Source organism: Protopterus annectens, chromosome 5.part0, assembly GCF_019279795.1.
Source record: "Protopterus annectens isolate FY-2018-M chromosome 5.part0, PAN1.0, whole genome shotgun sequence".
NCBI classification, from domain to species: domain Eukaryota; kingdom Metazoa; phylum Chordata; order Ceratodontiformes; family Protopteridae; genus Protopterus; species Protopterus annectens.
The window spans coordinates 1,167,943,974-1,167,962,093 of NC_056735.1; the positions used below are offsets into that span (position 1 = coordinate 1,167,943,974).

An 18,120-nucleotide genomic window follows, 5' to 3' on the forward strand; every position below is an offset into this window, starting at 1 on the left:
AACCTTAACACTACTCCAAGCTTAGTTTTAGGTCTTGTCAGCATACCACTTATCTTGACTGGACTTTGGCTGTAGACCACTTTGCTCCTCTTTCACCCCAGCTATACTTCAAGTGTCCCTTCCACATCATCACCTGCTTCAAAAAAGGTATTATATCACATCTATTTTCCAAAGTCTGTTTTTAGTTAGTGGCCCAACATGGCAATTTTTTTTAATTTTCCCCCTCTGTAATCCCTAGTCACCCTTAAAATATTCACTTCAGGGGGACATAAATCCAAATTCTAGACTCTAACATCACACGGATATCAACTTATCAAACAACCCTTTATAAAATCAGCAATTCTACCATGTTAATAGCCAAAAGCATTTATAATGAATGGTACACACTAAGGCTTGGTTTTATCTAAACCACAGATATTCTCTCTCTCTGGATCGTGGTTAAAAAGTGATCAATACCCATCATGCAATACACAAGCATACTACCTTCATTGTTTTTGAGCAATAAAATACACAGCTTACAAGATGTGGGAAGTTAGGATACTTAAAAATCATGGCAAAATAAAAATGACACTGCAAACAAAAACCTGTACAACCATTCTCCCAACTGGTTACTCAACTACAAAACAGTAGCTCAGTAAAAATATATGCAGCATTTGCATATCCCTCAATCCCAGCAATCCTTTCTGTTATGGACACTTTACAGCACATACTAAACTTGTCAAACAATAACAAATTCTGACTGCTATGAGACATTAACAACCCTATTAAATAAAAAAAAAAAAAACTCACATCACCAGACTGCTCTCTGGAAATGGACTCTCTCAAATCATAACATGACCTTACCAGATACAATCCCAATACAAGCATTCATCTCCTGGCCTGCTACTTACTAATGTATCACACATGAGCTGCTACTTACTAATGTACCACACAACCCACAATATCAATTCCCACCTAATTCATTTAGTTATCTCTGTTCACAGCTCAATTTTGGGCATTTCCACGTTCAAAACTCTCAAGCCCCACCCTCAAGGTTATTCAGTACAGGGACTTTCCAGAATCTAAGGAAGATCCTCTGCTAGCTTTCTCAATTCTTCTGGCAAACACAAAACAACATTTCTACCACACTTTTACAAAGAAATACAAACAAAAAAAACAAACTTTTCTAAGATTGACAGCATCTTGCTACAACAGTTCTAAGACTACATTTCACCTACTACATCATGATTCCTCACTACTACCTTCAAACTATATGCATACATGACAAAGTACACAACCAGAAAAAAAATATGTCTCACTAACTACCTCACCCCTGAAGGCAGGTCAGCTTTAGTCAAAGGAGTGCTTATTCCTAAACTTAAGAATGATTTTCCCCGTTTGCCTTAAATTCAGCACAAAAACAAAAATCGTGCAAAACCACCACAAATAAGATTTGTCACATAATTAGTCTTCTTATAGAGAACACTGCATTCCTTACAGGAGGCCAACTGGCTCTCAATTACTGCTACAGATACATTTCTTCTATCGTGACTTAGCTATAAATTGTTTAATTACAGACTCTCCCTTGCTAGTGAACCTTACATGCACCCTACTGCATGCAAGCTTACAGACACACCAACCTCATTGGTCAGATCCATTTCAAAAAAATCCACTGATGTATTGTGCAGGTAGCAGGCAGGACTAAAGCCATACATATAATCTCAGTGACCAGACTTCAATTAGGAGCTTGGGATGCATATCAACATGGATCAAGAGCTTGGGTATACCTATCCTCTTGTAGAGCCCTGGTGCAGGTTGGAGCACAGAGGACGGACTGCCATGCTGTCATGGGTGGAGAAGCTGAGGAAGGGTGATTATAACAGCTGGGTTGATATGGCCTTAGGCTATATTTAATGGCTCATCTAGCACACATACATAATAGTGCATCAAAATGGCGGTGAGGTGGGGATTAAGCCAATAAAAATCCGTCAACAGTTGCAGTTTGATAAGTTCTTCCTTGACCTGTTCCACTCTGTACTGCCTCTAGATGATGACACAGAGTTGATGGTGGGCTCCATGAGTAAAGTTCTCTGCCAGAAGGCAGATCCTCCTGGTGTGGGTCACACTGGGGAGCCTGCCAAAATGTTTGAGCTTTGCAGCAGTGGTAAGGTGCAAGCACAAAGGGGCATGAAGTCATCAACAGTGGGATGATGAAAAAAAATATTACAAAAAAAAAAAAAAAACCTGCAGTGGTGAAAAATCCTTCTATGACGTCATCCCAACAAACTGGATCAATCTCCCTAAAGAAATGGGGGGGAAGGGCACAATATAAGGATTTCAGGTTTAAACTAAAAGAGCACCTTCATGACATTAACAGGTGTGTTTCAGCAGTGTTGGCCACTAGTACTGCCTATCTGACATCTTCCAGTCACTAAAGCAATCTCTAGAACACCTCTAAATGATTGTTAAATTGCCCTTCACCTGTCAATAATGCTTTTCACACCAAGTCTCTCTCTCGCTCTGTTTCTAACCTTTAAACCTTCTTTTCTTTACTTTAATACTCATCCTCCAGCTGCTAGTCAAAATCCACTACTCTGTGAAGCAAATCCTATTTATGCTAGAGAAATATTTTTTTTCCTGTCTCTCCTTTACCCCCCCCCCCAAGTAACAACCCCTTTGGGTAACAACCATTCTGTTAGAGTTACCCTAAATTTCCAGTTTTAGTAGTCAATTCTAAGTAATTCTAAATCTATCATCAATAATTTTCTTTTCTTCTTTCCAGGCCACATTTCTAACTTCAACTTATTATACTGCTCTATAAGATGCTTTCCTTACTCCATACCATCTACTTTTCATTTCATACCTTGTACCATACCTCAGGTTTGATAGGGATTCTGTATATTCTACAATAATTTAAATATGAATAACATTTCCTTATTACCACATAAATGTCTTAATTTATCTTATGCATGATGTACTCCTCTGTCATAAAAAAAACAAAAAGCAAGCCACGTAGTCCTCCTCAATGCTACCACTTGTGAAACTAAGTAGAAATAGTAAGGCAGCAGCAAACTGGAAAAAAAAATCAAAAAAAAAATCCAAAATGAGTTTATTTCTTAAAGCTTTTTAACTGCTACAAAAATGGCAGACTTCTTCAGAGAGTTTCTTTCAGTGGTAGCATTGAGGAGGGACTTTTTGGCTTTTTTTTTTTTTTACTCCTCTGTCATGTCATTCAATTTCACATATAAGAATTTTACAACCTTTTATAACCATTTCTAAATTTATACCTTGCATTTGCTGGTTTTTATTTGTGTACTATTTGTAATTATTACAGTTTACTCCTTGCATATTGTGACGATTGGGGAGAGATGGGCGAAGGCTGCCAGCCTAGTCAAATAGAATTTGATATATAATTCTGGCATTTATAAATAAATGTAAAATGCAGGCATGTTTACTTGAGTGTAAAAGAATATTGTGAAATGTGGAACTGAAAAAAAATGTGACAAAATTGCACTCTACTGGCCCAGTGAAGCATGTTGTGAACCTTTCATGTTAGAATTAGTCTCCAGTGCGTCTGGATGAAAGTTTCATGCCCACTGTTTTAAGGCTAAAGTTTATGACCAGAATTTAGATGTGGAATGTGCTTTATTGCTGTAGTTTCTGCTAGAGTGTATATGTGAAATGCCTTGTATTGTAAGTTTCTGAGCAGATGTTAGATTGCTAAATAATGCAGTTTGTGGCCTGATAACTCAGGCCAGGTGTTAAGATGGTGCAATATGAATACTGGGAAAACCTAAGTGTCAAAAATGATGTAATCTGGGAGGGCTTTAGAGACATGTTTGTTAGTAATGTTTAAATACTATTTCTCAAAAGAGACTGGGAGCATTTTGACTTTGGACATATAACTTAGCACTCTGCCTTATGCTCACATGTAAGTTTTAGCAAAGTAATTTCTTGTAGGAATAGTTAAAACTAGTAAAGATTAATTAGGTATTTTTCTTTGAAATCAGACCTGTCCTACTGTATTATTTTAAGTTTCTGTGTGATCTCTGAACTCTTAGATATCTCTGTGGTGTAGTAGTTTTGTCTTGTGTTTTATTTATTATTAAATATTTTTTAAATCTTCTACCTGTGGCTGGTTTATGTAGAGTTAAAGTATGCTTTAGAGTACATTATATATTTATAGAGTTTACTGTCTAAGCCTTTCCATGACTGCGGTGGTGGTGCTGCGGTAACGATGTTGTCTCACAGTAAGACGTTCCGTTCGATTCTCAGCTAGAGCGTCTTCTGTGTGGAGACATGCGTGAATGGGCGTACCTTCGTTGAAGTTTGCGCGTCAGGGCCGGCAACTCGGCACGTAAAAATCTACTGCCAATCATTAGCGGACTGGAGTTCCGCGGTGGCGTCCCCTAACCAGGAAAAGCCAAAAGACACAACAACTGTCTAAGCCCTTCCAATAAGCCTTAGACTGTATAGTCACATTACCAATTGGATAATAATATTGCACAGTAATAATTGTACACTCTTTTAAGGGCCTTTTAGTAGCTGATATTATTAGCTGGGTGGTGGCAGGAATTACTACCGTATGGTCTGGGTAAAGGGGCACAGCTGGATAATCTGTGTCAGCCTTTCCCAGGAGTGTCTGTGAAGTTGTATAAATACTTATCTCAAAGTGTGTGTGTGGTGTGTCAGCTACTTGGCAGGGACACGAAGCACTGGTTGGACAGAAAGGGTACTGGAGGTTTTAGCTTGCCCAGCTAGGCTGAGATCTGGACCCTATAGCTGTGCCAGTGGGGAGTCTTATTGGGGACATGGTGAGCAAGAAAGCAACCAGCCCCAGACTGACTGTGATCTCTGTGTGCACTTAAGGGAAATTGTAATTTACTGTGTGTATTAGACATCCTTTTCTCTTCTAGGAGATGACCTCCCTGGTGTTAGTGGTGAGGATTGAGGCTCCCTTGATTGCTGGGCTAGGGCACGGTCATCACAAGCGTTTGAAAGTAGTGGGATCGACATCACATACTAACTGGCTAGTAGTGGTGTGGGTAGAGCGAATTCCTGTAGCTTATGTGCAGTGATCTCTAAAAGTGTTTTGTACTCTAAAACAGCCATGCAGTGTATACGCAGAGTTCAGATCACAATTGTTTTATTTCTTTTGTTAGCTTAGTGTTAGGGTGAGCAGGCAACATGTCAGCAGAAGAGTATGGAAAACTGACAAAGAGCCAGCTGGTGGAGATGTGCCAGACTAGGGGACTGGTGCATGAAAATCTGACTAAAGCAGACCTGATTGCAGCCTTGGTTACAGCTGCATCAGAAAACAGCAGCCTGGAGAACAATCAGACTGACAGTGGAGACACAATATCCTCAGAGAATGGACAGCTCAACCTTTCTGCAGTGGACTTAAAAATCCAGCTGGAGCTAAAGACATGAGTTGGAGGTCAGGCGTATGGAACTAGAAGCAGCTGAGAAAATGAGGAGTCTACAAGCTGAGGAAAATGAACGGCGGAGGAGGTAAGAGAGGGAAATGCTGACTCTTCGCCAGAGTCATGGAGGTAATGGGGAAGGGAGTAACTGGACCCCAGAAGCACAAAAGGTCAATAAATTTCTTCCACAGTTTAAAGAGGGGGATAATTTTGATACCTTCATTCATATGTTTGAGAGGGTATTTAAACAGTATGAAGTTGACCAAGGGCTCTGGGTACAGTTCCTGACCCTCATACTCCATGGTAAAGCTGTAACTTCTTTAGCAAAAATGCATGACACTGACTGTTTTGATTATACTGCTGTAAAAAGACATTTATTAGAAAGTCTTGAGCTAACACCTGAAATGTATAGGAAAAAGTTTTGTGAGCATAGACGCAAGGCTGATGAAAATGTATGTGAATATGTTGCTGAACTGAGCACTTATTTTTCATAGCTGGGTGAGTGGATGTCAGGTCACCACTTTTGAAGGGCTGCCAGACCTTTTGGTAAGGGAACAAGCCCTTAGCACTTTGCCTGAGGACATGAGGATCTGGTTAGCTGATAGACAGTGTGCTACTTCAGAGGAGTTGGGAAAGAAGGGAGACCTATAACCTAGCAAGCAGGGTAGCCCTGCACAGGAAAGGGACCCTCAGTACTGCTCATGGGACTAAAGGAACCCACGGTGGGCAGCACAGACTGCCCCAACAGAATCCACCGGTAGCAGGGGAAGCCACTAGTCCAGGTACACGTGCAGGAGCTAGGGTTAAATGTTTTGAATGCAACCAGTGGGGCCATGTGGCATACAGATGTCCATGGAGGCAAGGGGGGAACCCAAGGTGAGGGAGCCAGTAAGTGGGGAAAGACAAAATGCCAACAGTGTGTTGTCTTGAGACAACAGGGGTATGGAACTACTATCCTGCAGATGTCCTGAGAGGGAAGGATTTGGATGAGGCAGTACTATGTACTTATACTGTTACATGCAGTGAGGCTAGGAGACAAGCATGTGGGTCTGGTAGCCTGGGGGAGACCCAGACAGACTGCATACTTGCAGCCAGGACTGCTGAGGTGGTTACTTCAGGGAGTGAGCTATGCTGTAGCAGTGAGACTGAATGTGAGCCACAGCTGCTTGTGGGTACTGATGTTCCCTTGGACAGGGTAACTGAAAAAGTAGAGGTGAGTAGTAGTGCCCTGGCTGACAGTGAGGCACCACTGTCAGAGGATGCCAGACTTCCTGTGGAAGGGGAGCTGGGAAGGGTTACAAGGAGAGACTTGAGATAAGCTCAGTTCACAGACCCTACACTGCAAGGCCTGAGGCAGGTAGCTAAGGAGGCACCTGATTCTCAAGGGAAGGCGGAATCTGTATACTGGAACAAAGGGTTACTGTACAGAGTGTGGACCCCTGAAAGAGGGCTAAAAGGTGAGAGAGTACAGCATTTAGTAGTGCCTAGAGCTTACCATCTGGTGCTTCTAGCCATAGCCCATGATATTCCCTTTGCAGGTCATATGGGCATAAAACGTACAAAAAGGCATATTATACAAAACATCTATTGGCCTGGTATTTCGAGAGATGTAACAGGGTACTGCAGGACCTGTGAGCAGTGCCAAAAGGTAGGCAAGGCAGGAGACAAGGTGAGAGCTCCTTTGATGCTTTTGCCTGTGATTGAGGAGCCATTTCAGAGGCTAGCTATGGATATTGTGGGTCCTCTGAGTACCCCAAGTTCCACAGGGAAAAAGTATATCCTAGCGATTGTAGATTATGCTACACGATACCCTGAGGCAGTGGCTTTGTCCTCCATTGAGACAGAGGAAGTGGCAAATGCTTTGCTAGAGATTTTCAGCAGGGCAGGTTTCCCAAAGGAAATACTGACAGAGGTGCCAATTTTATGTCAGACCTGCTGGCTTGCCTGTGGAGGTTCTGTGGGGTGAAGCACATGAAGACCACCCCTACCATCCCCAGATTACTGGTCTTGTTGAGAGGTTAAACTCTACAATCAAGTTCATGCTACGGGCATTTGCAGATCAGTTTAGGAGGGAGTTGGACAAATATTTGCCCCATCTGTTTGCTTACAGAGAGGTTCCCCAGGAATCCACAGGTTTTTCACCCTTTGAGTTGCTGTATGGGCACAGGGTGAGGGGACCTCTAGATTTAATTTGAGATGAGTGGGATGGTGAGTGCGAGTCTCACAAGGAGTCTGTTGTGGCATATGTTCTGCACCTCAGGACAAGGCTCAGGGAACTCATGGGCCTTGCTCAGGAGAACCTGGCAGAAGCCCAACAACAGCAAAAGGTGTGGTATGACAGGAATGCTCGAGCTAGAGAGTATGCTGTAGGGCAGCAGGTGATGGTTGTCATTCCTGTCAGACACAAGTTGCAGGCAGCTTGGGAGGGACCCTACACGGTGGTAAGAAAGGTAAGTGATGTTAACTACATGCTGGAAGTGCTAGGCAGACAGCAGGGGCACAAATTGTACCATGTTAACATGCTGAAACCTTACCAGGATAGGGAGGCCCTTGTGCTGAGCATTTGCAGTGGATTGCAGCAGGAGTCTGAGAGAGATCTTGTGACTGATCTCCTCAGTGAGGCTCGGAATGACACCTCGGTGGAAGTGGTAGCAATGTCCCAGCAACTATCTCCTACCCAGGTTCGAGAAATCCGAGCAGTGTTGCAGGGATTTGGAGTCATGTTCACCGGGAAACCAGGGAGCACCCACCTGGTGCAGTACCAGGTGGATACAGGACCCCAAAGGCCTATCAGGCAGGCCCCTTATAGGGTGCCTGAGAGAGTCAAACAGACTCTGAGGGAGGAGCTACAGGAAATGTTGGAACTAGGGGTGATTCAAGAGTCCAACAGTCCTTAGGCCTCACCAGTGGTGTTGGTGCCAAAGAAGGATGGCAGCACTAGGTTCTGTGTGGATTACAGGAAATTAAACAATTAAAAAATTAAACAGTCACAAAGAGGCAGATGCTTACCCCATGCCTAGGACAGATGAGGCCCTAGAGCAGCTGGGTGGGGCTAGGTATCTTACAACCACTGATCTTACCAAGGGTTACTGGCAGGTGCCCTTGACTCCCAGTGCTAGAAAGAATTCAGCCTTTGTGACTCCTTTTGGCTTGTATGAGTTCATAAAGATACCCTTTGGGATGAAGAATGCCCCAGCAACTTTCCAAAGGCTGGTAGATCATATCTCAGCAGGAGCAGGAGGGTTTGCTCTTGCTTACATGGATGATATTGCTATCTACAACCATTCCTGGAAAGAGCACCTTCAGCATATCAGAGAGTTGCTGGGCAGACTACAGAGGGCAGGGTTGACCATTAAGCCGAGCAAATGTCAGGTGGGTATGGCAGAGGTCTCCTACCTAGGACATAGAGTGGAGAGTGGTAAGAAGGCCATAACCTGCCAATGTGGAAGCTATTCAGGCATGGCCTGCACCTGTTACCAAAATGCAGGTGAGGGCATTCTTAGGGACAGCAGGGTACTACAGAAAGTTAATTCCCAATTATAGTACCATAGCTGCTCCCCTCACAGACACGACAATGAAAAACAGGCCAGATAAGGTAGTGTGGACCCCAGCATGTGAGCAGGCATTTCAGAAGCTTAAGGAAGCTTTGGCAGGACACCCTGTGTTAGGCAGTCCAGACTACAGCAAAGACTTTGTTGTGCAGGTGGATGCTTCAAACTATGGATGGGGGCTGTACTTAGCCAGATTTCTTCAGAGGGAGAAGAGCACCCAGTGGTTTATCTCAGTCATAGGCTCCAACCCAGGGAGGAATGCTATGCAACGGTAGAAAAGGAATGTCTAGCCATAGTGTGGGCACTACAAAAATTTCAGCCTTATTTGTATGGAAGAAAATTCACTGTGATGACAGATAACAACCCTGTAACATGGTTAAACAGAGCCAGTCAGTAAAATGCCAAGTTGCTAAGATGGAGTCTGGGGTTGCAAGCATATATGTCAGTGCAGCACCGCAGTGGGAGTAGCAATGCCAATGCAGACAGGTTCTCAAGACAGGGAATGGGGTGAGGTACACCCAGATAGACTTGACACACTCAAGCAATGTTTCTCAAGGGGCACTTGAAAAACTTGTTTGAGTTCCCTAGGGGGGAAGAGATGTGACAATTGGGGAGAGATGGGCGAAGGCTGCCAGCCTAGTCAAATAGAATCTGATATATATTTCTGGCATTTGTACATAAATGTAAAATACAGACATGTTTTCTTGAGTGTAAAAGAACATTGTGAAATGTGGAACTGAAAAAAATGTGACAACATTGCACTCTACTGGCCTGAATGTGAGCCACAGCTGCTGTTGTGACCCCATCATGTTAGAATTCGGCTCCAGTGCGTCGGGATGAATGTTTCATGCCCATTGTTTTAAGGCTAAAGTTTATGACCAGAATTTAGATGAGGAATGTACTTTACTGCTCTAGTTTCTGCTAGATTGTATATGTGACATGCCTTTTATAGTTGTAAGTTTCTGAGCAGGTGTTAGATTGCTAAATAATGCAGTTTGTGGCCTGAGAACTCAGACCAGGTGTTAAGATGATGCAATATGAATACTGGGAAAACCTAAGTGCCAAAAATGATGTAATTTGGGAGGGCCTTAGAGACATGTTTGTTAGTAATGTTTAAATACTATTTCTCACAAGAGACTGGGAACATTCTGACATCTAACTTAGCACTCTGCCTTATACTCACATGAAAGTTTTAGTACTGTGATTTCTTGTAGGAATAGTTAAAGTTAGTAAAGATTAATGAGGTATTTTTCTTTGAAATCAGACATGTCCCTCTGTATTATTTTAAGTTTCTATGTGATCTCTGAACTCTTAAGATATCTCTGTGGTTTTGTAGTTTTGTTTTCTGTTTTAATTATTTATTATTAAATATTTTTAAAACCTTCTACCTGTGGCTGGTTTATGTAGAGTTAAAAAATGCTTTAGAGTACATTATATATTTATACAGTTTTCTGTCTAAGCCCTTCCAATAAGCCTTAGACTGTATGGTCACATTACCAATTGGATAATAATATTGCACAGTAATAATTGGACACCATTTTAAGGGCCTTTCAGTAGCTGATACTATTAGCTGGGTGGTGGCAGGGATTACTACCGTATGGTCTGGGTAAAGGGGCACAGCTGGAGAATGTCTGTGAAGTTGTATAAATACTTATCTCAAAGTGTGTGTGTGGTGTGTCAGCTACTTGGCAGGGACATGAAGCACTGGTCGGACAGAGAGGGTACTGGAGGTTTTAGCTTGCCCAGCTAGGCTGAGATCTGGACCCTATAGCTGTGCCAGTGGGGAGTCTTATTGGGGACATGGTGAGCAAGGGAGCAACTAGCCCCAGACTGACTGCGATCTCTACCTGCACTTAAGGGAAATTGTACTTGACTTTGTGTATTAGATATCCTTTTCTCTTCTAGGAGACAACCTCCCTGGTGTTAGTAGTGAGGATTGAGGCTCCTTGATTGCTAGGCCAGGGCACGGTCATCACACATATCATCTTATCTAATGCTTGGGTCATGCCTGAAAATTGTCCAGTACCAGTGCACTTAGCTAGTAAAGGCATTTAACTAAGTATATAAATACATATAGGTTCATAGTTTAGTACTAAGCTAACTGCCTTTGCGAGCCATTTTAAACCTAGCCAATTATCCCTTGTGAGACTCAAACCCTGCACCTTGTGTTTGTAAGGCAAACACCTTAGCCATTAAGCCACCCTCCCAACAAATTGTGGCAAAGTTGTGGCTGTAGACACACCTTTCAACTGCCCTGATTTTTGCTTCATATTTTTGGTCTGTTCCTCATAAAATTAAAGGTTTTCTGGCAAATCATTAAAGACTTAAGTCACTAAATAAATAATGACATACATTTCAGTTTCAGACTTCATGTTTTTCAGAAAATGCATGCTAACACAAACTGTTATTCAAGCGAAAGTTAAGAAAAGCAAACTTTAAAATCTGTCCATGATTTTGGCCCTTTGACCCACCTCCATTATTTTTGTGCTTAGAGGTTGAGAGGTATGGCTGCTGAACTAGGAAAACACACAGCAGCAGGGTCAAGTGACACTACTTTTAGGTGCAGGGGCTATGTCAGGCAGAAGCTTAGTCACTAAAGGAACAAATCATGGACAGCTGCCTATGTAGACCTTTAAGTAAGCAATTATACCACCTAGCAGGGTATGTGTTAGAGAGGAAATAACAGGCTGCACTGAAAATTTGCTTGCCAGAAATTGTGACTGCATCCCAGTTATACAGGTCTGAGGTGCATTAAAAGCTCAGAAGTGGCAGAAAAAAATACATTTTATAAGGGACAGACCAAAAATATGATGCAAAAATCTGTACATTTGCAAATTCTGGATAATTGAGAATTACATGTGCTGTCTATTCCAAGACCTTTCATGCATAGTTTAGTGTCATTTGACCCCGATTTTGTCTCCTAGTTTTGCCCTGTCCCTCATGAAATATTTGATTTTAACTGGGAAATCAATGAATATTACACACAAGCAAGAAATTAGATGCTCATAACTTACTGTGCAGAAAATGCATGTTGAGGGTATCCCACAATTCCAATGGAATGGGCAGGGTTGCATAATTATGTATGCAGACTTTATGTTAATCAGTATCCTGATTTTTATGCTGGTTGTACTTACTTTTCATGGGCCTTTGTCCAGATTGTCGATGTTTCCAGGTTGAGAGGTATGAATTCATGGCTGGCTATACAAAAGAGCATGGATGATCCTTGCAGTTGCTTAACATCTCTCTCTCGCTCTCTCTCTCTCTTTCTTCTTCTATTTTAATTTAATTTCTCCCTCTTGGTGATCACAGCTAATCTGCATTTAGTGAGGGAAAACAAAGCATCAGACTTTTTTCCCCTTCTGTGTCACATGGTAGTTTAATACTGCCATGCAGCCACGGACTTGTTTTCTATCAGGCTTTACCTGTACATGAATACCTCATTAGAGAGCATTCATTCTCCAATAGGGTACCACATTAAGTTCTGTCCATTATATAATGGCTACTAATTCCCCAAAGGGGCAGGTTCCCATTTTCCAGAGACTTGTGCTACGAAAAAGTATACTAAGGAGTCTCCATGGATGAACCATTCACTGATGTACCAAGTGGTAAATGTCCATGAAACTGGACTGAGAAGGGAAATATTAAGTTGAACTTGATTAAGTCTGTATGCAAAGCTTATCCAATCACTGTTAGTTAAATTTTGTTCTGAATCCTTTAGAAAGAGTATCTGCAAAAAGAACTGAGCTTACTCCAACTGTCATGAAGAACTGGATTTTATGTTTTATTGTTTACCATGCTGGTTGCAACGCAGTATGTTTTTGTTATCCCCTGTAAAATAAGCATGTGATTCCTTTAGCTCACGCTGTTTCAAAAACCGGTTTGGTACCCTAAACACTAGTGCATGCTACTATATACATGTATATGTGTGTATGCAGGGGTTTCTATATATCATACACAAATAGTTTAGAGCAGACAGATAGCTAGCAATTTTTGGGAAGTGAGAAGAAGCTGAAGTACTCTTGCAGACATGGGAAAAACTTGCAAGCCTCACACAGATAGTAACTGGTGGTCAACAAACAAAGCAGAGACCTGGAAGTCTGCAGAAACCATGATTCTTACAAGGTATGGGGCACAGCGACATGTACCACAGTAGGGTACATTTATTCACCAGCACAGAAGCGTCAGTGAAAAAAATGCCAAAATGGAATGAAGAGGGAATAAACCTAACCACAGATCCAGCAAGGAGGGTCCCAGATGTTAGAACAGTGCAACAAAATGCTTCTGTTCTAAGAGATACCCACAAGTAATATCTTATCACTTCCCTCGTTGGCTAAGAGCTAATGCTATGAAGGAGACCATCTTGTGTCCATCCTGAATGACGTCTACATTTACAGTACACATACTGTGATAGGACCAGAAAAAGCAACATATTCTTTGGATTGTCACAGTAGACAACTTTATGCTGATCACAATTTCTTTCAGACTCTTGACCATTACAAAACACAGGCAATAAATCAGTTTGTTTTTTCTTGTTCAAAATGCTCATATTAAAAATGAATGTGCATATTAAAAATTAATAAAGAGCTGTACACTAAAATATAAGTTAATTACATAAGAGAATTATACATTCTCACTATTCACATTGAGGTCAGCAGTGGTTAATTATTCAAGTACAGTAACTGATTTGTATCAGATTTGGCAAAGGTCACACAGTGTTCTATTCAACTGAACCAGTCCATAGAAGTGATTTTTTTCCAGAGTTGGCTTAGGTGCACACAGAGCTCTGTTTAATTGTACCAATCCAATGAACGCCTTATTGCTTTTTCCCAAGTACACATGACTTCTTCAAAATCTCCATTTATCTTCTGTGGTTTGAAGATTTTTGCTGCATTCCTTAGCATTTTAAGTTCTTCTCTGCTAGCCCAGAACCCTATGAAAATAAAAACATACATTAGGTTACTCCATTAAAATGAAATCTAAGACCACATGAAGTGCAATCAGCCCAGATGGTAAAAAGTCAAAGTATGTGCTAAATGAACTAAAATAAATATTGTATTCCCTTGCATTAAAAACAGGCATTAAGGCTTTATAATAACTCAACCAAATTTTAAATTGGTTTAAATAACTGAATACATGTTCTAGCCTTTAATGAATAGCATTATTTAGGAACTCATCCAAAGGAGAATATAATGCTGCACTATTTCTTCAGAATATTTATTAGTAAATAGCATACTTTTTTCCTAATTGAGAGAACAGACTAATACTGCAATATGACTGTTAATCTCCTGACACCAGAACATGAAGATTAAATGACACAAACAAAGAGAAACTAAAGGAGTGCAAATAATATCACATAACAAAGTATGCGTATCTTCAGTGGTCTGGAGATCAACACAATAAGTATAAAACCTGCATTTCCTCACAACAGTGTATACACATCAATATAATGTATAGCTCATGTGGTACTTGTAAAAATCAACTTAACCTACATTTCCTCTTTTCTCTCATGTAGCCAAGGAAAATGTGAAAACAAGTCTGAATAAGCAAGTTCTGAGGGGATGATAGAAAACACGGCTACCTTCAGACCTATCAACACATATGGAATGCTGCTATAAGTAAAGCAACATTTTCATTGTGCAAATTATATAACACAATTTTTGGGTAGTCTGGCTTTGGCTGAGTGGAAGCAGTACCATAACAAGGAAGGTAGCAAAAACTAACTTTGGAACAAGACCATGAAAATCCAATGATCAACCCTTATATGTCCAAAGAATAATGCTTCACAAAGCTGTGGAACATTTTATGCAGCAGTCTTACAAATCTTCAAATTAGTATTTAACTGCAACTTCATTCTCCTTACAGGAGTAAGCTTTGTTGTCAGAAGGCACACGTTTTCCTACTTTCTAGTAATAACTGTTATTGGGAAGCTTATTTTCCAAGAAGGAAAAGCATGGCACAATACCTCAAGACAAAGCCTTACAGTAGGTGTCACTAAAGAAATGCAAATTGATGTGAAGCAATGACACCAAAAGCATATAAGAAACTACTGGCAAACATAAAAATATATTTATTGTGGTAAATCCATGCACATTTTGTACAATCCACAAACCAAGTACTTTTCCAATATCTTGAAAAAAGTACTTGATGTTTTGACCGTGAGGGATGCTTACTAGTTTACCACAGTATATGCACTTTTATTTACATTAGGTGTCAACATAACTAACATGGGATGGTTAAGCAGTAGGCTGGTACTGTTACTGGGAGGATTAGGTCCCCTGAGAGTTGTCAGAATAGCTTGTTAAGAACCACTTGATCAAATCCTGCAGCAACACCCATAGCAGAATGAAGTCTTACAGAACTACTCCCCAAGCCATAGCCTACATATACCCCTTAAAAAATAACCATAAAGTACCAAAGCTTGTCAGATACATTTGGGATGCAAGCCTAGGTTCAAAAATGTCCCTGTTCATATAACAGCACTTATAAGTGAGGAGTTGTATGTAAAAGAAGAATGTGTTGTAATAGGAGACAATGTGTGAATATAAGTGGGAGCAGTATTTACAAGTATCTTTATCTATTTAACAACATGCAGGGCCCATAAGGCAACTTCAGGGGTGTAGTTACCTCCAGAACACTGCTTCATGTGGCAAAAATGAAATTAAAATGGCTGCTCTTCCTCTTCAATAGTGTATAACCTGAGGTTCCAGGTTAAAAAAAAGGAGTCTAGCATTGTGCTGGAGACATCTAAAAGCTGTTAAAGTCTAAACAGAAGATGAACATGCACCTCCATGTAATTCCAATGTAATTCCAATGGAAAAGCAGCATCTCACGATGAATATCTGTAATTGTATACACATATTTCACCTCCACTGTGCATAACATTTCAACTCTATATTATCATCACACAACCCGTTCCAGAATAACTGTCTTTCTTGGATTTTCATTTTTAAATCTAGTAGAAGCACATTAAGAACTGATACACAGAAGGCACGACACAGGATAATCTGTGGGAAATGTGAAAATGATCATCCTGAACAGCAAAAACTGAGGGGGAAGGAGGGGCAGAAGCCTACAACTGTAAGGACTAATTACTCCTTGAGTATGTGACAGTACTCATTCATGAAGAGGTCTGTAAATCCATGGCTCTGACAACTGGAATAAGCAGTGGAGAGAGAATTCAGAGAGGCATTCAAGAAGGCAACTGACATGTGGAAAGGGGTGAGCAAGAGAGAGACAGAGAGAAGACAGGGATGAATGGGGAGGTATAGCATTATTAGATGTACTTAAAGGACAGACTATATAGATTTGCTGTCAACTTTTGCTACTGAACAAAAGCAAATATAATGTGAATGTCGATCTTAACCTTAAAATAGGGGGAGGGGGCTGGCATAATGGTTATGGTGTTCACCTTACAGACACAAGGTGCAGGGTTCAATTCTCACATGGGGTAATTGGCTAGGCTTAAAATGACCCACAGGGGCAGTTAGCCTAGTACTAACCTATGAACCTAATATAACCATTTCCGTTCAGGATCATGTGATATCCCTTGAATTCTGTAGCTGAATGAAAACCTTAACAGTTTTATTTCAAAGTCTTATCTTTCATTTTCATCATTCCTTTCTTCTATAGCTGTACAGCCCTCTCTGCTTGCCATTCGGTGAAGCATAAGATGGACTGATGTCACATGAGACATTCAATGTTCCTTTAATTATGCATTGTCCACATTACTGAGACAAGCTTCATTATTCAAAACTGGCATGTCTAGAATACCATCCACACTAAACCTTTATCCTGAGTTTTTCCTGAGGGAAAGGAAATAGCAGAGGAATATATTCATGTAATGCTGCACCAGCAAGCCCAGTTTACAAAATCTTTGATGGAAAATGGCAATAGGCAACCTGCTATATTTTCCAGAGGAAAAAAAATGGAAAAAAACCCAGCATAAGTGAAGTTGTTTTTTTTGAAAGAAAAACATGCTATAACAGGAACAGATTCAGTGAGCAGCTCTGGCTCACTTATTACTGGCCAACACTTCAACAGAGTCTCATGAACCTGTGATAATATTACATTCTTAGCTGTCCAGTATTTAGTTTGCTCAGTACATACTGGTGAATTATACATGACCTCTAACATCAATGCCTGGATCACTGGTATCCAGGTCTGTAGGCTTATCTGAAATGGGTAATTTTACTGAATGCATCAGCATTAGCAGATTCTCTTCTGAACTACATACAATTTCCTACTCGTATTCTGTCAGTGGCAAAGCAGTGTGTTGTTGTCTCACAGCAAGAGGTTCTCTGGTTTGTTTCTCAACTGGGGTGCTTTCTGTGTGAAGTCGACATTGTCCTCCCTGTGTTCATGTGGGTTTTCTTCGTGTGCTCTGGTTTCCTCACACATTCCAAAGACATACAGTTGGAGGACTGGACACAATAAATTAGATGTAGATATGAATATGTGAGTGGCGTAGAAGAACAACTACTGCAAGGTGAGCCACCTGGTGGTATGAACATTGTCTCCAGATGATTGTCACTGTTGAAATGACAGCCCGACCCCATGTGCAAAGATAGGTACAAGGGGTTGCAGATGGATGGATGTTGTCTGTGGCACTGTCCAGTGTTGCATTCTTGGTGATGTTGTCTGTGGCACTGTCCAGTGTTGCATTCTTGGTGAATCCACTTCTTGGACAGGTTTCCTTTCATGAAACAATGTGGTCAGTGGTATGTGATCTCCCTACACAGTAAAAATACAACTATACAAATCATAGGAGGTTACTAGGCTAATGGCCCTGGGGCCCTTACAAGCCTAGCCAAGAGTTTATCCCCACACACAAACCTCCATCAGCACCTGTCACCCCTGTCATTGAGGGACACAGGTGGAACCCCTGGGACAAATTTGTGGTTTCCCATCCACTCATCAAGGTTGTGCGTGAAGAGGGTCAGCAAGGTGCTCTGTATGACGTGTATGGGAAAGTCTATTCCAGAGATGGGGCAGCCTCTGGGAGACAAATCTGTCTCTCCAGCAGGTTTTGTTAAAGTCAAATATTGGGTTTAGGGCTTTTTAGTGGGTAGTGTGTAAGGAGTTAGACTTATGGATATGGAGCATCTCTAGTAGGGCAGGATCCAAGATTGCCTTGTAGGCGAGACACAGATCATCCCTGAGCAATCTGT

General features: G+C 41.2%; 1 protein-coding gene across 1 annotated transcript in view; it reads right to left on the reverse strand.

Annotated features, from left to right (window-relative positions):
- Positions 1 to 13,035: 13,035 nt before the first annotated feature.
- GK5 (glycerol kinase 5) overlaps positions 13,036 to 18,120 on the reverse strand; it is a 478,960-nt gene continuing 473,875 nt past the window's right edge. The window contains exon 16 of the mRNA XM_044071017.1: positions 13,036 to 13,883. Coding sequence (XP_043926952.1) covers positions 13,741 to 13,883 — 143 coding nt within the window. The 3' untranslated portion in view covers positions 13,036 to 13,740. The remainder of the gene's footprint in view (positions 13,884 to 18,120) is intronic.